Source organism: Herpailurus yagouaroundi, unplaced genomic scaffold, assembly GCF_014898765.1.
Source record: "Herpailurus yagouaroundi ecotype Mexico unplaced genomic scaffold, PumYag 203, whole genome shotgun sequence".
In the NCBI taxonomy this organism is placed as follows: Eukaryota; Metazoa; Chordata; class Mammalia; order Carnivora; family Felidae; genus Herpailurus; species Herpailurus yagouaroundi.
The window spans coordinates 15,280,518-15,307,391 of NW_024412434.1; the positions used below are offsets into that span (position 1 = coordinate 15,280,518).

Below are 26,874 nucleotides of genomic sequence, written 5' to 3' on the forward strand. Positions count from 1 at the left end.
ACATCATATAGGGATTGCACTGAATCTCTAGATTGTTTTGGGTAATACGGACTTTTAAACAGCATTCATTCTCTTAATCCATGAGCACAGAGTACCTATCCATTTATTTGTGGCTTCTTCAATTTATTCATCAATATCTTATAATTAAGCATATAGGTCTTTCACCTCATTGGTTAAATTTATTCTTAGGGCTTTTATTCTTTTTGATGCAATTGTAAATGTCATCGTCTTCTTAATTTCTCTTTTTGAGAGTTTGTTGTTAATATATAAGAACACGACATATATTTGTGTATTGATTTTGTATCCTGCAACTTGCCTGAATTTGTTTATTAGTTCTAACTTTTTTTGGTGGAGTCTTTAGGGTTTTCTATATATAAGATCATGTCGTCTACAACTACTGACCATTTTACTTCTTCCTTTCCAATCTGTATGCCTCTTATTTCTTTTTATTGCCTAATTGACCTGGCTAGGATTTTCACTACTATATGAATAAACATGGCAAGAATGGGCATCCTTCTCTTGCTCCTAATTGTAGCTGTGAAGCTTTGGCTTTTCACGTAGAATATGATGTTAGTTATGGGCCTGTCGTATGTGTCCTTTATTATATTGAAGGATGTTCCCTCGATAGCCACTTTTTTTGAGGGCTTTTATCATAAACAGATGTTGAATTTTGTCAAATACTTTTTCTGCATCTCTTGAGATGATAGGATTTTTATCCTTTGTTTTGTTAATGTGGTGTATAATGTTGATTGATTTGCAAATGTTGAACTATCCTATATCTCTGGAACAAATCCCACTTCATGGTGTACGATTATTTTAACATATTGTTGAATTCGGTTTGCTAATATTTTGTTGAGGATTTTCGCATCAATGATCACTGGAGTATTGGCCTGCAGTTTTCTTTTTTTTTTTCTTGTGGTGTCTTTGTTTGCTTTTGGTATCACAGTAATGCTGGCCTTGTAAATGAGTTTGGAAGCATTCCCTCCCCTTCAATTTTTTGGAAGAGTTTAAGAAGGACAGGTATTAAATCTTCTTTAAATATTTAGTAGAATTCACCAGTGAAGTTGTCTTATCCTGGACTTTTGTTTGTTGTGAGAGTTTTGATTACTGATTCAATGTCCTTACTAGTAATTGGTCTATTCAGATTTTCTATTACTTCATGATTCAGTCTTTGAAGACGGTATGTTTCTAGGAATTTATTTATGCCTCTAAGCTCACGTATAATTGTTCACAGTACTATCTTAGGATCCTTTTTATTTCTGTGTGTCAGTTGTGAATTCTCTTCTTTTCTCTCTGATTTATTTGAGCCCTCTCTCTCTTTTTCTCAAATGATAAAGGTTTATCAATTTTACTTATCTTGTCAAAGAACGAGCTTATTGATCTTTTCTACTGTCTTTTTAGTCTCTCCTTCATATTTGTGCTCTGATCTTTGTTATTTCCTCCCTCCTGACTTGAGGCTCTGTTTGCTTTTGCTTTTTCTAGTTTCTTTAGATGTAATATTAGATTGTTTATTTGAACATTTTCTTGTGTCTTGTGTTAGGCCTGTTTCACTATGAACCTAGAATTTCCCTCTTATACCTGTTTTGCTGCAGCCCGGAGATTTTGGTGTGTTGTACTTCCATTTTCATTGGTCTCAAACTATGTTTCTGATTTCTCCTTTGCTATCTTCACTCCCCCCATTGGTTGTCGAGTAGCATGCTGTTTAATCTTCACACACGAATGATTTTTCCAGTTCTTTGTTAAGGCTGCACCGGAGAGTGCAGGGGTGGGGCATGCCTACTGGCTTTAGTGGGGTGGCAACAAAGTGCATGCCTGCTGGGCTTCCCGGAGGAGTGGAGCACGGGACTGGGACTGGGGCATACGTGCGCACTTTTGCAGGGGAGTGGGAGAGCGCAGGGATTGTGGACCCCCACTGGCACCAAGGAGGTAGTGGGAGAGTGCAAAAATGGTGCTGGCCAGTTCTGGAGAGAGTCTCAGAGGCTCCTTCCTCTCCAGCAGATGCATTAATAAGATTAGCAAGTGAATCTCCTTCACATATAGTTTAGGTGCTTTTCAAACTGCTGCTTCTGGGCTGGGCCCTGGGAAGGGTCGTTCTGCACTTGAGCCCTTTAAAATTAGTACCTTAGTACCTACAACCTTTTGGGTTTCCTGGATGGCAGCCCCATTGTTTTTCAAAGATAGACATTTTGGGAGTTGGTCTCTGTTTTGCCTCTCACAAGAACTGGGGAGTGGGGGGCTGATGGGGGGCAGAAACCCCTCACTCCTCAGGAAGAAGCTCCGGATTTGTGGATTTGTGAGATCCCTCGTGACTCCGAATTGCCATGTGGGGGTGGGGCTTTTGGCGAGACTGCCTCTCTGCGTCTCCCACCTGTCTCCATGTGGCCGTTTAATCATTTGTTACGAAGGAGCTGTTCCGCTGTTTTTCAGCTCTTTTTCATAGGGAATTGTTCAGTATGTAGTTGCAGATTTGATGTGTGCGTGGGAGGGGGTGAGTTAAGGATCTTCGTGTGCTGCTATCTCGGACTGCTCCCCAAATTAATTTTAATAATATATCTTACTTGACCCAATATACCCAAGATATTTTTAGTTAAACATGTAATTAATATGGAAATAATTAATGAGCTAGTATATGCTCTTATCATGTACTCAAATTTCAAAACCTGGTGGGTATTTTATATGCATCTCATTCTAGACTAGCCACATTTCAAGTGCTCAGCAGTCACATAGGGCTAGTGGCTATCACACTGACGGCTCAGCCCTCCATCCAGTCTTTTCTCCAATCATTAGGGTAAGAATTATATCCTTAAAAATTTTTTTTTTCTTGGGGGGGGGGGGGCTCCTGGGTGGCTCAGTCTGTTAAGCGTCACACTTAGGCTCAGGTCATGATCTCACAGTTCGTGACTTCGAGCCCTTTGTCGTGCTCTGTGCTGACAGCTCAGAGCCTGGAGCCTGCTTCGGATTCTGTGTCTTCCTCTCTCTCTGCCCCTCCCCTGCTCATGCTCTGTCTCTCTCTCAAAAGTAAACTTAAAAAAAATTTTTTTTTTTGAAGCAGACTCCATACCCAGTGTTGACCCCAGCATGGGGCTCAAACTCATGACCCTGAGATCAAGACCTGAGGTAAGATCAAGAGTTGGATGCTGGGGCACCTGGGTGGCTCAGTCGGTTGAGTGTCCGACTTGGGCTCGGGTCATGATCTCGCAGTTCGTGGGTTTGAGCCCTGCGTAGGGCTCTGTGCTGACAGCTTGGAGCCTGGAGCCTGTTTCGGATTCTGTGTCTCCCTCTCTCTGACCCTTCCCTACTCATGCTCTCTCTGTCTCTCAAAAATGAATAAATGTTAAAATAAATCAATAAATCAATAAATCAAAGAGTTGGATGCTTAACCAACTGAGCCACCCAGGTGCCCCAGAATTTCATCCTTTTTAAAGGCACACTCCCTTGTCACGGCACTATCTTAGTGTCCTCCTGAGATACGAGTGGCATTGTGCCTGTAATTTTTGCTTTCTTCTCTATCATCTTTAAATGAGCCTTTTGCACTGATTTCTTTCACTCTGAGGATGTGGTCAGTAGTACTTTACAGCATCAGGGGCATGATGAAGTATTCTTAGTTGTTACTTTACAAAAACTTTTACTATTTTACTCATGGAATCTATTTTCCAAGGTATTGATCATCTTTATCATTAGGATCTTAGCCATTTACCTTCATTTTTATTAATGTAGATCAAATCTGGACATAAATGTCTAACTACCAGCCATTGTTTAAAATACTAAGAAAAATCAAGGGCACTAATCAATTTAAAGTCTTTCATTCACAGATTCCCCTTTAGGATCTCTCGTAGGGCTGGTTTAGTGGTGATGAATTCCTTCAGTTTTTGTTTGTTTGGGGATCCTGAGAAACTTAAGAGAAGACCATGGGAGAGGGGAAGGAAAAAAAAGTTAGAGAGGGAGGGACCAAACCATAAGAGACTCTTAAAAATCGAGAACAATCTGAGGGTTGATGGGGGGTGGGAGGGAGGGGAGGGTGGGTGATGGGTATTGAGGAGGGCACCTGTTGGGATGAGCACTGGGTGTTGTATGGAAACCAATTTGACAACAAATTTCATATTAAAAAGAAATAAAGTCTTTCATTAAGATTGCTAGTCTAAATTATTTTATTTATAGTCCACAAAGAATCCTCTCATAAGAATTCTTTTCCATTTCATTACCACTTTCTAATATTATTTTCTTGACCTTCAATTAGATTATATTTTATGCATTTTATTTAGAAATCTTAAATTATGATATGTAATAGTATCCAGCAGTATAAATATTTATCCCTGTAACCCATATTCATGAAACAATGAAATTTACACAGAATCTATGCCTAGAAATGTTCAGCAAACATTAAATGTAATGTAGAACCTAAGGTGTATTTGATTATTCCAAAGAGACAGTGGTTTTGTTAAAATCTATCAAAATTTTAAGGAGCATGTGAGTATTTGAATATTTGTTCTCTGCTATTTTATTTCAAGATAATAAATCTAATTTTTAGAAAGATTTTAAAATATGTTAGTTATTCTTGTATAATATTATTTGGGTCAAAATCAGGTATCTTTTTGAAAATTCATGAGAAAAGTCAGTTGGGTAAACACAAAATTAAAGCCATCTGGTAAAACGTTAAAGAAGGGGCACCTGGGTGGCTCAGTCAGTTGGGTGTCCAATTCTTGATTTAGGATCAGGTCACGATCTCATTGTTTGTGGGCTCAAGCCTCACATTTGGCTCTGTGCTGATGGTACAGAGCCTGCTTGGGATTTTCTCTCTCTCTCTCTCTCTCTCTCTCTCTCTGTCTCTCCCTCTGCCCCCCCAAAACAAACAAACAAACAAACAAACAAACAAACAAACAAATAAAAGAAAATGCTCAGGGTAAAATCTGAAGAGGATGACAGAGGAGTAGAGAAGATAAATTCATGAAAAATAGACTATTCTGCCAGACTGAGTAAAGACTGAATGTCTTAGGAGAATGAAAATCCGTACTTGATCCTGTATATGAAGACACAGGGGATGAACCGGCAATTTAATTGTCGTTTAACTGCACAATATATAAGGTGCTGCTATGCTTTATCACAAGGTTTCTTGACTCTTATCTACATTTCTCTTTATTTTTGTCATTTCATTCCCTTTTGTCCCATTCACTTAGCATTTCATATAAGGATGTAGTTGTAGAGTTTTAATTCCCATTTTATCCAATTTTTCACTACAAACATTACATTTAAAATCTAAGGCCCATTTACATATTTTGTATGAGGAAGAGGGTTGGTATCCATGAAATGTACAGTAACTGGTGTATATTTTCTGCAAGAACAAAACACAGAGACAACAGTCACTGTCATTATCTTCACTAAAAATTGATAATAGCAACAGTAGCTACATAAATTGGTACACAACTTTGGGCAATGATTTTGGCAATATTTAAGTGCCATTAAATAGTTTATTTTCTTCCATTGACTCTATTTTTGAGAATCCTTAGATATATATCCTCCCATATTTTTACATACACTGCATAAAGAAAGCCCCTTTACATACAGAGAGGTAGCATGGCCCAGTGGTTAAGGCTATGGTCTCTGGAGAACCAGGGCTCAAATTCTGACTCCATCAGTAACTAAATCAATCTGACTCCATCAGTAACTCCATGATGTTGAGCAAGTTACCTAAATATTGTACCTCAGTTTCTTCATCTATGATATGGAGATAAGCTTAGTACATCCTACAATCTTGGTGAGAATTAAATGAGGTAATAAGTATAAATCACTTCCACTAGTGAATGTAATAAATGGTCACTATTACCATTATTATTGCCATGATGGGGCTAATTATAGTAGAAAAGAAAAAGGAAGAGCCCCAATGCTCCACAATAGGAGACTGGTTGCATGAACTCTGGTCTATCCATTCAAGGGCAAAGTCATTAAGTTTCACCACACTACACACAATGTCTAGCACAGGAACTAATTCCTACAAGTGCCGTATGCAGTCTGGATTTCATCGTGAAACACACAAGAAATACACTGGATCACATCTCGCAATAATTGGAAGGTGTCTTATGGTCGAGGACCAGTTTAATGGGTAGTGTGTGATGCATCTTACATTTGATGCAGGTTGTGGTTGGTAGAATGATAGCCTCACGATGTCCCCGTCCTAACAGCCAAAGCCTGTGAATGTCACCTCCTGTGGCAAAATGAACTTTGTAGATGGGATTAAATCGGGGAGTTTAAGATGGGGAGATTACCCCGGATTATCCAACTGGGCCCAATGCAATCACAAGGGGCCTTACAAGGAGGAGACAAGGGGTTTAGAGTTGGTAGAAGATGTGATGACAGAAGCAGGGGTTGGAATGATTAGAAGGGGCCAGGAGTCAAGAAATGCGTGCAGCCTCCGGTAGCTGAAAACGACATTAAAACGACTTCCCCTGAAACCTCTAGAAGGAACCAGCTTTGCCGACACCTTGACTTTAGCCCGCTGACACTAATTCTGGACTTCTGACCTCCAAACTTGTAAGATAATAAGCCTGCGTTTTTTTAAGCTACTAGGTTTGTGGTAATTTGTTGCAGCAGCAGTAGGAAATGAGTACAGTCAAATTGGGTGAAATAAGGTTCTTTTTTACTTTTGGCAATGTCAGGCCCTCAGTACTTTCTAAATACCACTCTACAGCAGAAGAGGCAAATCAATCTAAAGCTTCTGAATGAACGTTGAATGGAATAGTATACAGCCATCACAATGATGCTTACAAACAGGAAAGTGCAAAAAAATACCCGTTTGCACTTCAGTGAAATCACAGTTATACTATGTGGGCAAACATCAAATTATGCATACAAAAATTTCAGCAGAAAATAAAATAGTAATAGTGATTATTTCTGCGTGTTGAGACTATAAATGATACTACTTTTTCTTCTTTCCATTTCTGCAAATTTTCTATAATGAACAGCATTGTTTTCACAATGCGAGACAGTACATCAACTTCATTTAAAAAGTAGATAGCAGAATAATGAAGAATATGAAAAGCAATTTACACGATACTGGTAAACTCAATTTCTTTATGTGCCAAAGCCTCTAATTTAATCAGTAATTCAGAACTTTCAAATTCCTGGATCTGGCATGTCAGTAACTGTGCAGTCACCAGGGATCTGTGTTTTAAGTTTGTCAACATTTGTGTTTTAGTAATAGTAAAGTTATGATTATCATCTTCAAAAACCACCTGCTGACCAGTCACGGTGAGCTACACGGGGACAGCAAGCAGGGGTGTTGAAGAGGAAGGGATTTGAGTAGGAATTGGCCTTTGACCCTAGTGGGAAGGAAACAGGCAGAGGGGAGAAAAACCGAGGAACATGCAGAATGAGTCTGCTTATTGGAGTGCGGAGAGATAAGAGGGTTCTTTATAAAACTGTGGCGTTTTGGCCTTGGAGAAATCACTGCCCCACTCTGAGCTTCAGTCTCTTCCTTTGTTTATGAGGGTATAGAACTAAATTATCTATAAGATGAATGCCAAATGAAAAAACAAAACACCATGCTTTCGCTATTCTACAGTCTCACCTTGCATCCACACGGGGATTGCCGTGAACTGACGTGAACTAGGCCCTCTGCCCTATGCAATTTGCCACCAATGCCATCGCCATTAGGTATTTCACAGAATCTTCTTTATTACAATGTCAGAAAATAAACTTCCCAGTGCATTAAAAGGCTTAAACATACAAGGGGTTATAGCAGCAGCCTGATATCTGATTAGTCACTGAAGGCTGGCAGCGAGTCACATGTCAGGGGTTTGAGGAATACATCCACGACCTGGGAAAGTTTTCGGCTTTCTTCCATGAAAAGCATGTTGGCAAAACTTAAAAACAGCTTTCCAACGAAATGAAACATGTGGCTGTTTCTCAATTATTCTGGTTTTAAATGAGGACACCATTTCTGGAATTCATAATTGTGAAACTTGAACTGAAGTTCGAGAAGTCAAAGGATATTTTTTCCAGAAAATATTGATAGAATACCTATTTGAAAGAAACTTTGTGATTTAATCCAAATCTTAAGGAACTTCTAAGTCTGTGGGGGTGAACAAATCATGCGCGTATTTATTTCTAATGTGAAACAGAGAGGTAAATGCTATAGAAAGACACGGATGAATTACTGTGGATGGAATTTCAGAGGAGGACGAGAGATTATGCTCAGCTGTCCAGACAGAGAGATGGTTATGGGCATTGAAGCCTGTTTGGATCCTGAATTTAAGAATTGGGGTGGAGAGGGCTTTGTTGGTGGAGGAAACAGAATGAGCAATGTCTTGCTTATGCGGCCTTAAAAATTTGAAGTGTGTATGGAGAAGAGCACAACATGAAATATGATGGTATCGTCACCTCCAGGTTGAAGAACCATGAGATAAAGATCGAAATGGTAAACAAGATACAGACTGCCAAGGCCTTGAAGGCTGACCTCAGGAGACTGCACTTTATTCTACAGACGCTGAAGATCATGTAGGCCTTCTGAGCAATTACTTAATTCATTAGCACACATCTCTCCCTATTATACAGGACAAAGGTAATTCTTTAGTTTAAAATTTATTGTAATTTCTCACCCAACAAGTGAACAAAATTCTAAGCCACCTTTTTGTACGTCACCCAATGAATTGGAAAAGATTTCAAATTTATAGGTTTGAAACTCTAAGTGGGAATATTTCCTTCATTGCTCTAGTATTTATTTGGGGTTGGAATAGGAGTCGCCCCATTAAGAGGCTGGAATGAAGGCTGCACAGGTGGGGTCCCAGGAATTCCAACTGTCTGGGGCACGGAATGTGACATGAACTTTACCCAGTGCCTCCTGGCATCCCAATTTCAGGCCTTCTGGTCATCAGAGCTTGGCTTGGTCCTCCTACCTGATTGTTCTTGGGAACTGGAACTAAATCTACATTCTGTACATGAAAACAGAACACCAATTCAGCATAGTGTTCTCTTTGTGTCTGTATGAGCGTGTGTGTGTGTGCACGTGCACATTTATATGTAAATATCTCCATATACACACATTACACAAAATGGTGATGGCACATACCATTATCTTATTGTTATAACTGTTCTTCCGTAGTGAAAGCTATATTTTCCCTAAATGGCTTGGGAGCATCTTGAGAGCAGGCCTACCCTATTGTATTGTACGAATACTCAATTAGTATGGAGTACTAATACTCAATTAGTATTTAATCATCCACATATTTTTTTTTTTTATTTAAAATAAAATTTTTTTTTCAACATTTATTTATTTTTGGACAGAGAGAGACAGAGCATGAACGGGGGAGGGGCAGAGAGAGAGGGAGACACAGAATCGGAAACAGGCTCCAGGCTCTGAGCCATCAGCCCAGAGCCTGACGCGGGGCTCGAACTCACGGACCGCGAGATCGTGACCTGGCTGAAGTCGGACGCTTAACCGACTGCGCCACCCAGGCGCCCCTAATCATCCACATATTTAAGCGAAGTAAGCACATGCTGAATTTCCTTCTAGGATCAGGAGAACAGCTGGTTAACATACTTGGTATTATAGGACAAAAAAGTTATAGTTTCGATTTTTCCTTAGATCTGTGAAAAGCAAGAGGGCTTATTTCTTTAGATCTGTGAAAAGCAAGAGGGCTTATTTCTTTAAAAGCTCCTGAGATCAGTGAACTTATCATATGAAAGCAATCTATCAATACGTGTGTGTGCGCGTGCGGGCATGCATGTGTGAAATCTGCCAGCTTGCGACTGCAAAATGCAGAAATCACGAGCTGAATATGAAATACAGGTGGTGTGAGCAAATGCACAGAGTTCACCAACCAGCGTGGTTTTCATGTGTTATTCTTGACACTTACCTCAATAAAGAAAATGCTGGCTGCTGACGTTGGATGGTGATACATGTAGACTGTCACAAGAATGGCGGCTACTATAATGAGGACCAGGATGAGAATCCCAACAATGAGGCCAGCATGAAGGGTTCCCCCTTTCTTCTCGGCTGCACTGTCATCTGTAGAAGCTGAAAGAGTGGCACGGCTGTCAGAACATTCATGTGTTCTCATAGGTTTGCATTTCCATTGGGGGGGATGTTTGTATTTTTAATAAAGTACCATTAGAATTTTTCTTTCACTTTCTGTACAACTTTTCCTCTTCAGAACACCGATTGTAGAAAGTGGGTGCTCTTTATTTGGGCCATGAAAAGCCACAGTATTAATGATTAAAAATACATTTGTAACTGTGTTTTAATTTATAGTTCAATAAACAAAATTAATAGCCTTTATTCTGAAAGTACTGTGGAAAATCTAAAACTCTAATTAACTATATAATAAATTTAACATTGGCTTTTCTCATTAAACCACTGGCACTGTTACCCATGGAAAAACTGATTACTTTTTGAAAGCCTCTGTCATTTTCTTTTGGAAATTTTAAATTGAAGAGTATCACGCTTCTTTTGGTGGGCTAGACAGGCATTTTCAGAAAGTCTATACACGATTTCAAAGGCTAATTTTCAAAATCTGTTTTAAACTGAAATGCTCTCTAAAAGTGTAACAGATGGATGCTAAATAACCCTCAAATAGTTTTATCTCCATCTGAAGGGAACACACAGCATATCGAAATATTCCATCCACTATGCCACAAACCAATGTCATTTTATCAGACTTCTACTAAGATGTTTTCCACTGTAATACCCATCTTCAGAGAATTAGGAAAAAAAATTAAATTTCTAAAGTAATAATTATCCAACCCAAAGTCAGTCAAGCAAATAAGACAAATCTCTAAAGTCTTCTCTTCTAAAATTCTGCAATCTTTGATGACTACTCAGGTATTTAAATAATGTGCAGCAGGTAACTATGTTTTTTGTGCATACTATGGTTGATATTTTGAAACATTAGAAAATTACTTAATATTCATAAAAGTTCTACAGCAGTGATTCCTAATCTTTTCATTACTAATTTGTGTCTTTGTTTTAAACAATTATTTTTATCTATTAAATCCCATTTATTAAGCACTGATTTATCTCTCTTATTTTAGATTTTTGTTAATAAAAAGCAAACACAACTGCCTATCAGAATGTGTGGTCAATACGAAGTAACAGAATTCCAGATAAACCAAAGAAACACGACCTTCCAGTTTTTCCTACCCATCTCTTAAATGTTTGTTGCTGGAGTGTCTGGCTCACTCAGTCGGTTAAGTGTCTGACTTTGGCTCAGGTCATGATCAGGTTTGTGGGGTCAAGCCCTATGTTGGGCTCTGTGCCGACAGCTCAGATTCTGTATCTACCTCTCTCTCTCTCTGCCCTCCCTCCTTCGTGCTCTCTCAAAAACAAATAAACTTAAAAAAAAAACACTATAAGTAAACAAATAAATAGTTTGTTGCCATTGTTTGTTTATTCTCTGCTTGAGACCCATAGTTGGTGTTTGGTAATTCTTCTCCAAATCTAATAAAGCTCAAAATCCTACAGCTTTCGCTTACATAACTAACATTCATTAAGGAAAGAACATACAATATAAACAGTAATTCATTATATGAAAATTCACTTACAGAAAGGATTATGGGAAGATGGAAGAGTATGAAGTATCAGAACCTCTCTACACAGACAACAATTGAACTGGTAGAAGGTGTCCAACAACTATCTTGGAACTCTGGACTCTACTGAAGGCTTGCAACTTTCAGGAGAAAGGCTCGGACTATAAATTGTGGTGAATTTCAGTCAATTTCAGCTCTTAGCCCAGTAGTGGCTATCCATCCTCCACCCCTCAGTCATGTGGCAGGCAGCTGTACATGGGTTCCTGAAGTAGCCTGCAGGAACCAGGCCAGGTGAAAAGTACCTGTCCTCCAGTTAGCAGGGATCTGTGCACTGGCCACTGATTGGTGCTTCTCATCACAGAGGCACAAAGACGCAGCCATTGGTTCTTTGTCTCTTCCTCCGTTGTTGCAAGCCTCTGCCCCTCTCTGGCTTCAGTGACTTCTAAGGGATTTAAAGAGCCAGTGCCCTTTTCGCCCTCCCCCCACTTCATTTCCCCCTTTTCTTTCATTTTTGGGAGCTAGATAGTAAAGACTAGGACATTCAGAAACATCTGCATGTATGGGTAAGATCAGAAAGTGAGTGTACATGCCCAGGGAATAGCACAGAAAAGACCTGAAAAGACATTAAGATTATACCTCAGGCTGATCCTCAGCATAGACAGTCTGAAGCAACACCCTGGGGAAGGGGGGAAGAATAATATCAAAAAGCAGCACACCCTGGGGAAGGGGGGGTAAGAATCTGATTTCCAGAGTTATCCCTTTATTAGATTCAAATGTCCAGTTTTTAATAAAAATTCACAAAACATACAAAGAAACACAAAAGTATGGCTCATTCAAGGGGAAAAAAAATCAACAGAAACTGTCCCTGAAAAAAGATCTGATGGCTGTATAATAGACAAAGAATTTAAAACAAGTGTCTTAAAGATGCTCAAAGAACCAAAAGAAGATGCGAAAATGTCAAGACAACAACGTGTGAATAAAATGGAAATATCAGTACAGAGATAGAAAACCCAAGAAGAAAACAACAACAACAAAAATTCTGGAGCTGAAAAATTCAATGACTGAAATGAAAAATTCACTAGGGATTCAAAGGCAGATTTGAGCAGGCAGAAGAAAGAACCAGCAGACTTGGAAAACAGGACAATGGAAGTCATTGACCGAGGGACAGAAAGAAAAAGGAGCCAAGGGGCCCTCAAGCATTGCAGATGTCCCGGACAGAGGGACGGAGAGAGGGGCGGAGAGAATATTTTAAGAAATAATGGCTGAAAGCATCCTAGATTTGATGAAAGACATGAATAGAAGCATCCAAGAAGCTCAAGGTATTCCACTAAGATGAACTCAAAGAGATCCACACTGAGATGCTTTCTAATCAAACCTTTGAAAGACAAAGTCAAAGAGAGAATCCTGAAGATAACAACAAAGAAAATAGGTATACTATAAACAAAAGGCAAAGAGTTTAAATATTCCATTACAAAAAATCAACCAAACACAAAAGAAGACAGTAATGCTGGAAATAGCAAAAAAAAAAAAAAAAAAAAAGCTGTAAGGCACAAAGAAAACAAATAGCAAAATGATGAAAATATGCCCTTCCTTATCAGTAACTGTTTTATGTTTAAAGGGATTAAAGTCTCCAATGAAAGGACACAGACTGTCAGAAAGAATAAAAACACATGATTCAACTATATGCTGTCTACAAGATACTAACCTCAGATCCAAAGACACAAATAGACAGAAAGTGGAAGTATGTAAAAAGATATTCCATACACATAATAACTAGAAGAGAGCAGAGGTAACTATACTAATATCAGACTCAATAGACTTTCAATCCAAAAGGTTGTGAGACAAAGAAGGACATCATGTATAAATATAAGGTTTCAATACAGAAAGAATATATAATAATTATACACATGTATGCAGTTAATGATAAACCATCAAAAAATATGAAGCAAAAACTGACAGAACTGAAGGCAGAAACAGAAAGTGCTATAATAATAGTTGGAAATTTCAATATTCCACTTTCAATCTTGGAACGAACAACTAGACAAGAGGTAAGTAGAGGAAAAGACTTAACACAATAAACCAACTAGATCTAACAGACATATATAGAACACTCTACCCAACAACAACATACACATTCTTCTCAAGGGCACACGGAACACCCTTGAGGAGAGATCATATGTTAGGCCACACATTAAATCTCAACACGTTTAAAAAATAGATATCATGCAAAGTATCTTCTCCATTCACAGTGGGATGGAGTTAGAAATCAGCAACAGATTCACAAATCTGTAGAAATTAAACAACATACCCTTGAACAACCAATGGGTCATCATCAAATCACAAGGGAAATTAGAAAGTTAGGTATGAATGAAAACAAAACTGCAACATACCGAAACTTTGGGGACGCAGCCAAAGCAGGGCTAAGGAGGGAATTTACAGCTGTTCGTGCTTACATTAAAAACAAGAAAGATCTTGAATCCACAACCTAACTTTACAAGTTAGGGAACTGGAAAGAAAAGAACAAACTAAACCCCAAGTTAGCAGAAGGAAGAAAATAATCAAGACAAGAGCAGAGATAAGCAAAATAGAGAATACAAAAATAATAGAGAAAGTTAATGAGAGTTGGTTCTTCGAAAAGATCAATAAAACTGGAATGGGGACTCACACACAAGTAGTCTGTCCCCAGAGTCCACACCCTAAGCCTCTGATCACAAAGCCCTCAACTGACGCTGGACTGTAGGTACTGCTATTTCTTCTGACTTCATGTTATCAATTGTGGCAAAGAATTTTAAGTAGCCTTGGTAATTTCAAATACAGAAAAATCAGCCTCAATATGGTTAAAGGATTAACATTGTGCCCTCAAGAAGGCAGGGGGCTGTGTCTGACTTGTCACTTCTCTGGGACTAGGGCTTCGGTCAGTGTCTGCCATCATATGCACGTAAAATCCTGTTTGTCGGAAGGGAAGGTGGGAGAGAGGAGGAAGAAAAATGAAAGAAAAATAAAGGCTACTGAAAATGGGTCACAGGTATTGGAATGACTACTTCTCCAACAAAAATCAAATGAAGTTATAATAAATTACTTCACTGGGTCTTCAGTTATCTCTACAATGCAATCAGTAACAGTAACTACCCCATAGGGGTGCTGTGAGAATTAAACACCTAAAACATATAAAGTACTTAGGAGAGTACCTGGTATATAATAAGCACTTAATTAATGTGGCTATTATATTATTCTTCATTTTAATATGAGGGAGGTTGAGGGAAATTATGGTGTCAGATTCACTAGACCATATAAACTATGTGTCTGCCCTTAACATTTGTTGCTTTTTAAAGTTTGGCATTACTATTATTTTCTAAATGTTTGTTTATTTTTGAGAGAGAGAGAAACAGAGTGTGAGTGGGGAAGGGGCAGATGGAGAGGGAGACACAGAATCCGAAGCAGGCTCTAGGCTTTGAACTGTTAGCACAGAGCCCGACGTGGGGCTCGAACCCACAAACCATGAGATCATGACCTGAGCTGAAGTCGGACGCTTAACCGACTGAGCCACCCGGGTGCCCCAAGTTTGGCTTTATTCTTAAGTATACTGTATTGTTGTACTTGGTGCACTTGGCCTTTTTTCTTATTTGTAAGAGTATGATACATTAATGTCATGGGAAAATAGGATTAATTTAAAATGCTGCTTTGGAGAAAGTGTGGCAAAAAATATCTACTTGAGTCAAGCAGGGAAGCCTTGAATGTTTCTTCCAATCCCATGTGTAATTCCGTTCATCTATTCTTTTGTGTGTGTGTGTGTGTGTGTGGCTTTTTTTTCAAAACTTGTTTTATTTTTTATTTATTTATTTTTAATTTACATCCGAATTAGTTAGCATGTAGTGCAACAATGATTTCAGGAGTAGATTCCTTAGTGCCTCTTACCCATTTAGCCCATCCCCCCTCCCACAACCCCTCCCATAACCCTCAGTTTGTTCTCCATTCATCTATTCTTTCATCCCTCCCTCCATCTATCCATCCCCTGCACCCCCAAATCCATCCATCCAGACAGCATCCGGTTCTCTCTCTGATATCAGTAGTCTTTTAAAAGCAGCATGTCAAGATTCAGCCTCACTTTCTTTGTGTGTGTGCAGAAGAGGGAAGGGAAGAGGCAGACACTTGTGAGTTAGCCTCAGGCTGCCACTTCCCACGTGAACCAGAACCTGTGGAGGAAGCAGCAGGCAAAAGACAGTCCTTCCCAGGAAGAAAAAAGAAAGCCAGCAACATGTTTTATTCAGTAAGAGCTCTGGTCAGTAAAATTAGCTTTGACTTGTAGGACATAAATTGTCAATCTTTAGAATATAAAATCATAACCAGGTTGATATCTTGAAACCTCTCTCACTGCCTTTACTTAGGCATAAATGCTTACTTTCTCACTTATTACTTATTTATATTTTCAATAATGGTGTAGTTATAGAATCTCCTTTCTAAAACATTCCTTTGCTGTGCTGGTATAGATGTGAAGACACCATTTCATGTCTAATGAAATCTGTACAGAGTCTAGTCTGTTACTAGCCAAATAAATATGTTAGAACAGTTTTGGATGATGATTGCAACAAAATAAACCATCTTCACAGACTCTCAAAATATTGCTAGCCAAGAGACAAAGTAAATATTTAGGGATCTATGACTGTGCATATGACTATACACTGTGGCATAATTAGGGCAAACCATTTAAGGAGAAATAAACAAATTAAATTCCAAAATATTACAGAGGCATCTTTGTGTCCCAAGCAAGTGCTATTTCCAAATGCTTCAGAGTGGTCATCTGAATGGAGTGGTCAAAATTGCACAAATATTTCTGGAGAACCTATTTTCTCATTTTCATATTATTTAAGCAAGTTTTCTACTTCTCTACTCTAGCTGCGTTCTCTACTAACAAGTATTATGATGGCATATTAAAAGGTTGACTTTGGAGATGAAGTGATCACTCCATTGATGTGTTTTGATTTTAAATTCTTTCACTATTTGGTTTCCAGTTTAATATCACTGCTCCATTAAATGGCACTGGGTTTGCACACTCATGGGTACCTGCAAACAGGATTCGGGAGGTCATTTATGTTAAAAATGATGATCACCTCAAATACAAAATTGAAATGTACAAAGTATAAGCAAGTGCTAGCAACTTCCATAATTGAAATTTAGTTCATTCATGTCGAGGGCAGATGGCTGAAATGAATTTCAATCCTTTAGAAGAGACAATAGGCAAAGATGTCAATTTTAGAAATAGTCATTCATTCCTGTGGTTTGACTGATTGTTATTAGACACTGGCATATAGAATTGGCTCAAAGAAAACCTTGAATCTATTTCAGGTACAAACTTAAACTCATGAGAGCCCATGAGGAGTTGGGAGGGATATTCCAAAAGGTCACGAGAAACCTAGTCTGAAGACTCAAACTCTTATTCTATTCTTAGAAATATCTTACCCTCCCCTCCCCCTTTATTTTGAGAGAGAGAGAAAGAGAAGGAGACAGAGGGAGAGGGAGAGAGAGAATCTCACACGTACTGGGCATGGAGCCTGATGCGTGGCTCCATTTCATGACTGTGAGATCATGACCTGAGCCCAGATGAAGAAGAGTAGGATGCTTAACTGACTGAGCCACCCAGGTGTCCCCATTCTTAGGAATATCTTATGCTCTTTTATTCATGTCCAAAAGTGAACAAAAAGCCAAAGACTTATCCTCACACACATACAGTATTATGCATAGGACAATTCAAATCTTTAGCTTTTTTATTTTTAATTGTGTATTTAAATAAAATGAATTAATGATAAAGGATAATAAGATACAATAAAACGGAGCCTCAGAGCTAAAAAGAGGAAGTATATAGATACATGTGAAAAGCCTATCAAATCAAGGCCACTTTTTGCTACTCTACTGAAGACATAACTTAAAACATAAATGAAGCACAGAAATCAATAGTATCAAAGATAATATACTCTCATCTGATCCACTGAATGACCTATGAGCTCCTAGCTTTTTAATACTTTATAAAATGCAGATCAATATTGGCACACAGAAAAGACTGTGAGAACTGTCCAGTTTATCTAAGCAATCTGCTATCTTGGGGTGTGTTTTAGCTACCATGATAGCAAAGACAACAGATTTTTAAAAAGCGTTAAATACATGTTAAAAATATTCAAGACCTCATGCAAATGTGTTTCATTTGCTACTCTCCAAGAAAAGTTTATAACCTATTAATAAGAGGAAAGATGAAAGAAAGACGAAGATAGAAGAAAGAAGAGGAAAAAAGAGAAAAAAATGGATAGGTTGTCTCTTCAAAGTGTAGCATCAGATTTTAAACCTCTACCTTCCCTTGTTCTATGACTGATAATTTTTTTTTCAGGATTTACATGCAGGTGACACTGATATTTGGTATTTAGAAGTATAATTCTTCAATATGTTAAAAAGATATTAATACATTGTTAAAATGAGTTGTACCCACTGTTAAATCTTGCCAGTAATTAAAATCCAAGAATAAAGTATAACTAAAATAGAAATACTCCTGGTCTGAAATTTTATTCACTTTAGAACTAACTATTCTCTTGGCTTTAAAATCAAACACTACAGGGGCGCCTGGGTGGCGCAGTCGGTTAAGTGTCCGACTTCAGCCAGGTCACGATCTCGCGGTCCGTGAGTTCGAGCCCCGCGTCAGGCTCTGGGCTGATGGCTCAGAGCCTGGAGCCTGTTTCCGATTCTGTGTCTCCCTCTCTCTCTGCCCCTCCCCCGTTCATGCTCTGTCTCTCTCTGTCGCAAAAATAAATAAACGTTAAAAAAAAAATAAAAAAAAAAAATCAAACACTACAGTCCATAAATTCCTCAATGTATTAATATCCTTTGGGGACCAAGAGGCTCATGGGTTAGATAAAGTCTTGCACAAGTTTGTGCAAAATGCATAAATCTTATACACGTGAAGTCAAAATGCTCTTTTTTAAAACTTCGTAATAAAGTTAAACTACGAGTGCTTACAATGTTAGTGTTCCATTTTTGGATTAAAAACACACACAGAGACACACAATTTTCCTTGTGGAATATTGTCTAACCCTTTTATAACCTAAAGCATGTAATGGAAGAAAATCAAGTGATAACATTTTTAGCTAAATTGACTTTCCTTTGGAAATTTCCCTTGTAACTGATCTTATTTTGTAGCTCATATATTTTTCCTCTTAACTCTTTTATATTTCTACATCCATGATCATGACCCCGACTTCATTCAGAGTTTCTTCTGGTGTTACTGTTTTCTTGACGCTTGTGAATCCGTCGATACTATTCAGGTATTAAGAATCCATCAGAACTATTATACAATTATTATACATCATCCACAATATGTGTCACTGGGACAATACATTCAGAATTCACATTATGACATCTCCATAGGAAGGATTTGGGTAAGAACTGTGAAAAGATATTAAAATGGGTGCACAGAACACCAGCTAAGTGCATTATGTACGGTGAGGACAATATCTGGCAGGGACAGCTGGCCCGGCTTCTCTTTTGCAGCCTGTGCTACTACAGGGCAGCTGTGAAATTTCATTCAGGCAAACATATAAAATATTCTGGCCTAAAAGAGCTTAGGGGATGACAATCCTTTTTAAACAATAATCCGCTACCTTTTATCTTAGGAAAAGGAAGCTAAAGAAGATTCCCGTGAAATCATATTAAAAAAAAAAATGCTTGATTCCATCAAAATGAGGGATTTGGGACAGCAGTCACCACCCAGTCTGCTTGTAGCTTCATTATGTGATTGGTGCTTTAGTGTATGTATATGTGAGAGCAGCTAAAAAGAGGGGATTTATAGTGATTACAATTGCCATAAGACCCAAAAAGTCAGTCTCTGGAATGATCCATTATCACTCTTCACTTCTTATGTGTATGTACTACTTTTTGAAAACAGTCTGCATATGCATCTAATGCTTTCAGCAACCGAGATCTTTATAAAACCTAACTTTTAAGCTTTTCTTACCATCAGCTTTCTATACAAAGCTGTCTTTGTATAAAGTTGTCTGCTCCATCTAAAACTATATTTAAAAATCAGTTTTGAAAAATACAACGTGTCTCTACTTCTACAAAATAATCCAAAGAAAAGAGATCTTAGCACCTAAGTTGCCCATCCAAATGTTAAACTAAAGAGTTTCACAGAAATAGTTTCTCTTTTAATTCCATGCCAAGCCGTTGCAACGGTTAAGAAATCAGGGTTTTAAATTACAGAAAAAAATTTAGAGTTTTCCTAGTGAATGTATTCACAGTGAATACAAAATACCAAAAATACGGCTGACAAAAGTACTTTTAAGTACTTTGGGGTGGGGGGCGTACGGAACAGAGTGACTCCTCAAGCCATTAACCCCATCCATTCCAGAATGAGGTCACTTATGTTAAGAAAGGTCATTTACATACAAACCTATGAGTACCATAATGAATGTTTACTTCCCTACCGAATCCATCAGATTTTCTCAGCGTGGAGGAAAAACTCTCCTCACCTGGCTCCTATCAGCATGGGAAGACAAGTGTGTGTGTATATATGCCACTTAGCTAATATAGACCCTAGGATCTCCACTCCTCTTAATCATGGCTGCACTGGCAGGCCAATGCCAGGCCTTCTTGAAATTATTTACGGAAATGGGATCCATTCTCCCACTGAAGTTCAAGTGTATGAATCCAAGGGCATCTCATCAATAGCTTTTCCAGCGGAGAGATCAAGCTCTACCTCCCATGCACCTGCACTGGTATACCCACCACTAGGAAAACAGGCCACCAAGGTCCTTTAACTGTCCATCCCCAGACCACAGCAGTAGCTGGTACATGGGGCATGTAAGATAGAACCTGAAGCCATTATTTGAAAAACAAAAAGCCCAGCTGCTGAGGTACAGTATACTATCTAAATGCGTACTATCTAAATAAAATCAACCTTTCAGTGATTATTCATAAGCAACTTCTATTTGTAAACAACGTTTATTTATTTATTTTGAGAGAGAGAGAGAGAGCACACACGGGAAGGGCAGAGAGAGATGGAGAGAGAGAATCCCAAGCAGGCTCCACACTGTCAACGAAGAGTCTGACGTAGGCCTGCAACTCCTGAACCACAAGATCATGACCACAGCCGAAAGAGAGTCGGATGCTCAACCAACTGAGCCAACCAGATGCCCCATAAGCAACTTCTTTTCAAAAGTGCTGACTTTTAATTCAATATTATTAAATAAATCCCAAGTTCTTTGACATCTGAGTTTATGATCAACATTAATGAAAATCTTTGGGTTTCCTAAGAAACTATGTCTTAATTTAGTTGCTAAAGATGTCATTTTGGCCTGTGTGTCTGCCCAGAATTAATCAAAACCTTAGTCCTTCATGTTCTTTTTTATCTTTTAAAATTTTTTAAAAATGTTTTTATTTATTTTTGAGACAGAGAGAGACAGAACATGAGCAGGAGAGGGGCAGAGAGAGAGAAGGAGACAGAATCTGAAGCAGGTTCCAGGCTCTGAGCTGTAGGCACAGAGCCCAAAGCAGGGCTCGAACTCATGGAGATCATGACTTGAGCCAAAGCCGGACGCTCAACCGACTGAGCCACCCAGGCACCCCTTAGTCCTTCATGTTCTTAACAACCATACAACCCTTTTGTTATTTGTGGTGGTTTGATATAGACAGTCCTCCAGGAGAGTAAATGGGTGGGACTACAGGTATGTGCTATGTCTCTTAAAGAGCCAGAATCAGAAACTGGAAAAAAGGTTAGGTTAAGCCTGGAATTTCATTTTAATTTGTGGTAGCAGATCCAATAAACAGTGCCCATATATCAGGTAGAAAGAAAAAAATTAAAACCTCCGAGAGCCAGTTTTGCAGCAGTGCTTAGCATCCACCATGTGGACAAAACTTTGCACACATAATGCCCCTAAGAGGGACAGAATCAGGTAGACTGCTTGGGAAGAAAGACACTATGAAATTGTGTTTACCATAAATGCCTGTCCCTGAGGTCCGGGGATATCAAATTTCTTGAAATATAAAGTTCCACCTGCTGAATGTGGGGTAGAACACGGTCAGTCCGGGAGGTGAGCTCTAGTCTCATCCTAACGTTTTCCATGAAATCAGCTTTGTAAAATGCCCCCCTCTCCCCATATTGGTACGTGATACTCCCATGAGTTTTACAGTTGCAAGGACCTTGGTCTCAAAATGTTGGGGACAGAGGAGCCATAACACTCATTGTGACTGTGATGGGGCAGTTGGTGCTGTTTCTGTTTGCTGAGATGCTGGGTAGCTTTAATAGGGGGGGAATGGCAGACAAATGGGTACACAGCTGACTGTACAACATTTAGACCACTCTTCCCTGCAGGACAGGGGGGCATTGGGGAGCACAGCCCCTGCTCTGACACCAGATCACTTGGTGGTAAAGCCCAGCTGTGTTCCTTACAGACCGCATGACCTAAACAGATTATGTAAATCCCTATGCTCCCAATGCTTCCTGAGTAACATGGGATTACAATAGTACTTTCTCCATTGGGTGCGGAAAAGATTAAATGAGACAACGTGCAAAACCATCAGAAAAGTGCTGGGTATACAGAAACAGCCCAATCATTACTAGACAATTTTACCCTTATTAGCAACTACCTGGGAAGTTTCTAAGAATAATTTAAAGCAAAACATGAATCAAATAATCAGAAGTGTTAAATTTAATGTCTACTAATTAGAGAGGCTGGTTTGCTAAGGGCAAGCCTTTTTCCTTTCTTTAGTGGAGAGTTTCAAGAAGCTGGGAAGAATTTATTCCTGAGAATTTTCGGAGAACTGTATCTAGTTTATGAGCAGCATATTAAAATTTCTCTTTTCTTTTAAAGGAGGTAAAACTCGTGGCCTTGACGTGCACAGATCTTAAGTGTACAATTCAACAAATTTTAGAAATTTCCATGCTTCTAGAATATTCTCTTTTGCCTTTTCCAGTCAGTTCTGACCACACCCCATCCCACCCCATGACGGGCAACCACTATGCTGATTTCTATTATTGTAGATTAGTTTCACCCGTATTAAATTTCATATAAACCAAATCATACTATATGTACCCTGTAGTGCCTGGATCTTTTTGCCTAACATGATGTTTCCAAGATGTATCTGTGTCATTGCATATATCACTAGTTTGTTCTTTATTTCTGCTGAATATTAGTCCATTGTATGAATATACTCAATTTATTTATTTTTCTATTGCCAAACATCTGGATTATTTTCAGTCATTGGCAATTACTTATACAGTTGCTATGAATATTCTTGTAAATATTTTTGTGGATATGTTTTCTCTTGGATACATAGAAGTGGATTTCTGGATCAAAAGGAAGATATGTTTAATTTTATAAAATTGTCAGTTTTGGGGCACTTGGGTGGCTCAGTCAGTTAAGCATCTGACTTTGGCTCAGGTCATGATCTCATGGTCCATGAGTTCGAGCCCTGCGTCGGGCTCCGTGCTGATGCCTCAGAGCCTGGAGCCTGCTTCGGATTCTGTGTCTCCCTCTCTCTCTGCCCCTACCCTACTCATCCTCAGTCTCTCTCTCTCTCTCAAAAATAAATAATCATTAAACAATTAAAATAAATAAATAAAATGGTCAGTTTCCCAAAGTGATTGTACTACATCACACTGATGAACAATGTAAAAGACTTCTGATGCACCATAACCTCATCAGTATTAGTGTTTTGTCTTTTTAGTTTTAAACATTTTTGTGGGTGTGAAATGGTATCTCATTGAGGCTCTTGCTTTTTTAAAGTCAGCCTGATAATCTGTGCTTTCAAATGGAGTTTTTATTCTTTTTTATAGTTAATATAATTATTGGTCTGGCTAGATTTGATTTGTTATTTTTCTATTTCTCTTCTTCGTGTTCATCCATTATGTGATCCATTTTTCCTCCTCTCTTGCCTTCTGCAGCCTAAACAAACATATCTTAGAATTCCATTTAAATTTAGTTCTACATATTTTGTACTTTTTTTTTTTTTTTGGTTGTTGAACATAATGTTCACAGGTGCTGAAGTCACTTAGGGTTGAAATTTTATCAAACAAGTTGTTAACTCATTACTGTAACTGAAATAATAACATCTGGTCACAGCAACTTACTGCACTGTTATGGATCAATGTTAAGGACTCCTAACCTTACTACCCAAGATGCATTTAAAATCTTGTATTGTATCAAGCATGCAGTATAAAACTAAGGTGAAAATTAGTCTTAAAGGAACAGCAAGTCATTGAAAACCTATCTATTGAAAAAGACTGAGCTAAATTTAGTACCTAATGGATTAAACTCCTTTCTTTAATCATTATGTCTTTTTAATTAATTAATTTTAATGTTTGTTTATTTATTTTGAGGAGAGGAGAGAGAGAGAGTACACACACACACACACACACACACACACACACACACACGCACAAGTGTGTGAATGGGGGATGGACAGAGAGAGAGAGAGAGAGAGAAAGAGAAGCCGTAGCAGGCTCTGTGCAGTCAGTGCAGAGCCCAACATGAACCTTGAGATCATAACCTGAGCCAAAATCAAGAGTTGGACACTTAACCAACTGAGCCACCCTGTGGCTCTCAATCATTATGTCTTTTTAAAAATAGTATATCTTTTCTCTTTCTTTTCTTTTTTCTCCTTCCTTCCTTCCTTTCCTTCCTTCCTTCCTTCCCTTTCCTTTCCTTCTCTCCCTCTCTTTCTCTTTCCCTCTTCTTTCCTTCTTTCTTTCCCTCCCATCCTCTTGCCTTCCTTCCCTCCCTCCTTCCTACCTTCCTTGCTTCTTAAACTAGATCAGCATATTATAGGAGAAATAAGCATTGGCAATTAAACAAATGTAAGAAAAATAGTACTTAAGTCACAAAACCTTGAGAATGATAGCCAAGGTCAGTGGGCTCCAAACACACTTTGGCATGACCTTTACACATTAATAGGAGGCCTCTTTTTTCCATCCCCCTTGGGAATGTTTTATGGATTCTCTTCACTCGTAGACACCATACTCTGACCTCTCACACTTACTCTCCCCATATTACTTTGTCTCCTACTACACTGAGACAGCAGGAAGCACAGATGAAATTCCCTCAACTTCTGCCTCCTCTCATCCATGCTGACTGATCCATCCCTACTTGAGGATACATCAAATACTCTCGATCATCTTTTAATTCCTTTCTTTATGTCTTCTTTCTACTCAATACCTATACCATGTAAATAGGCTCCTAAAATAAAACAACATAATTAACAAAAGAAGTCTCTACTTTCTTTTTCATTAAAACTTCTTGATAAGTAGCTTGTCCTTGTTGACTTCAATTTCTTAATTCATAGACTTCTCAAAATCTATCTGGGGAGTGTGTAACTGTGGACTGTAGAACTGCTCAACCAATGTTAACATATTACTTAAACTAATGGTCACTTTTCTGTTCTTTTTTCTTTTTCTTTTTTCGTCTTCTTCTTCTTCTTTTTTTTTAATTTGGCCTGTCTAGAGCATCAACCTAATTCACTACTTCCTCCTTGAAATTTTCTTCTCTTTGGTTTTATGATAGCAAATTCTATTGGTTTTCTTGCTATCTCTTTATCTGTCTTTGCAGTTTTCTTCACAAAACCTTGTGTTCTCCTTTCTGTACTGTGCCCTTTTCATTTTTATAGCATCCTTCTGTGATCTCATTCACTCTCATAACTTCAACTGTCATTTCTATGATGATGATGCCTAAATTTATATCTTTTGCTTGTACTTCTCAAGCGAATTTCAGATTTGCAGAGAAGAACGCCCATTATATATCTTCATTTGGATGTTCCACAGATATGTCAAAATCAATAAGCTCAAATTCAATTCATTGCCCCCCCCCCCACTACCCGTCCTCTTCTGGTATCCCCCATTAAACAGCACCGTCACCCACCCAGATAACTAAGATCAAGTCCTGGGAGCCATCTTAGTCACTTTGTATCGCATAAGTCACATATCCAATCGGGTATTAGTTATGTAGCTTTACTTCATTCAAAGTGTTTCTCATGCCCATTTTCTCTTCTTTATTCCTACCGTCAGCCACTACTTTGGCTTCTCAGCATTTCTTTTATGGATTACTAGTATAATCTCCTAAGTAGTTTTCCTGGCCTCAGGTTCACTCCTTTCCCATTGTTCCCCACAACCCCATAATTTACTGTCAAATTGGCTTCCATACAACACCCAGTGCTCATCCCAACAAGTGCCCTCCTCAATGCCCATCACCCACTTTCCCCCTCCCCCCCGCCCCCCATCAACCCTCAGTTTGTTCTCAGTATTTAAGAGTCTCTTTAAAAAAATATTGATGCCTGAATCAGCTCCAGAGGTTCAGATTTAATTGGTGTGAAGAACAGTGTGACCACTGGGGTTTTTATAAGCTGGAATAATAAAATCAGATGAGAATAATCAGATAATTCCAAGGTACAGAAGAAGTTGCGAACCACTACTCTGGATAAAATTTTACGAAAGCAACTCTTAATTCTCGGGGATATGCAAAATAACATTCTGAAGTATAAGAAATGTTCACTATTACGGCATACATATACTTAGAAGAGAGTTAGTGCTACCATGGAAAGTAGCCAAACGAAGCAAAAGATAAAACCAAATGTCAAGATACTTTACAGTTGTAGAGACAGAAAGTGATAGATATTCAATAGCCCGTCAAGAGGAAATAACAGTTTCCCTTTGCTTATGAGACTGTGATCTACGTGAAAGAAGTAGGTGAAAAAAATAGCAAGGGAAGGAGGGGAGAGAAATGAAAGATATGCTACTTTGATGATTTATGTATTAAAGTCAAAAAACAATTCGACTGAATGATAAATGAAACACTAGACACTTGATCTGTCACTAGAGACTAGGTAATAGAAATATAACCTTAGAAGTATTCTAGTGGAAAAGTCAGAATAATGTTGTGACACTTTATCTTTGGCTGAAAAGTCTTGGGGTATGTTCAGAAATAAGAAAGTAACACGACCAAATCAGAATTGAGACCAGCCATTCCATAGTAGTTCATTCAAAGTGTATCTGTCTTAGCTTTGTGAAATCAACCAGTTGGCAGATTTGTATCAGAATTAACTTGATCATGTTGACCATGTTCTGCAAACCGCTTAATGTAGCTATTTCAGCATCTCTGATGGGTGACACCACCTTTCTGACTCAAGGATGCAGGCTTTCAGGATCCAGGTTTAGTAAAATGCCCGGCAATAAGAAGAAATGAGAAGCATGGTACCACCTGCGTAACACATCAGTGCTCTCTGGAGTGCTGTTACTTTAAAAGCTTTTAGCAGCTAAGCACTTATAGTCAAATATGTTTTTAAAAAGACAGTCTAACAAAAAGAAGAACATTTAGAGGAGCCAAGAACAAA

The 26,874-nt window shown here is 38.5% G+C and overlaps 1 protein-coding gene across 2 annotated transcripts in view; it reads right to left on the reverse strand.

The window, feature by feature from the left end:
• Positions 1 to 26,874, reverse strand: part of PLXDC2 (plexin domain containing 2) — a 457,733-nt gene that overhangs the window by 31,124 nt on the left and 399,735 nt on the right. The window contains exons 13-14 of one of the 2 annotated variants that reach the window (XM_040451268.1): positions 9,849 to 10,009; positions 5,156 to 5,329 (exon numbers count right to left, since the gene is read on the reverse strand). In XM_040451268.1, the coding sequence (XP_040307202.1) occupies positions 5,171 to 5,329; positions 9,849 to 10,009 (320 nt within the window). In that variant the 3' untranslated portion in view covers positions 5,156 to 5,170. Of the gene's footprint in view, positions 1 to 5,155; positions 5,330 to 9,848; positions 10,010 to 26,874 lie in introns of those variants that run through there. The other variant, XM_040451269.1, reaches the window with a different exon arrangement.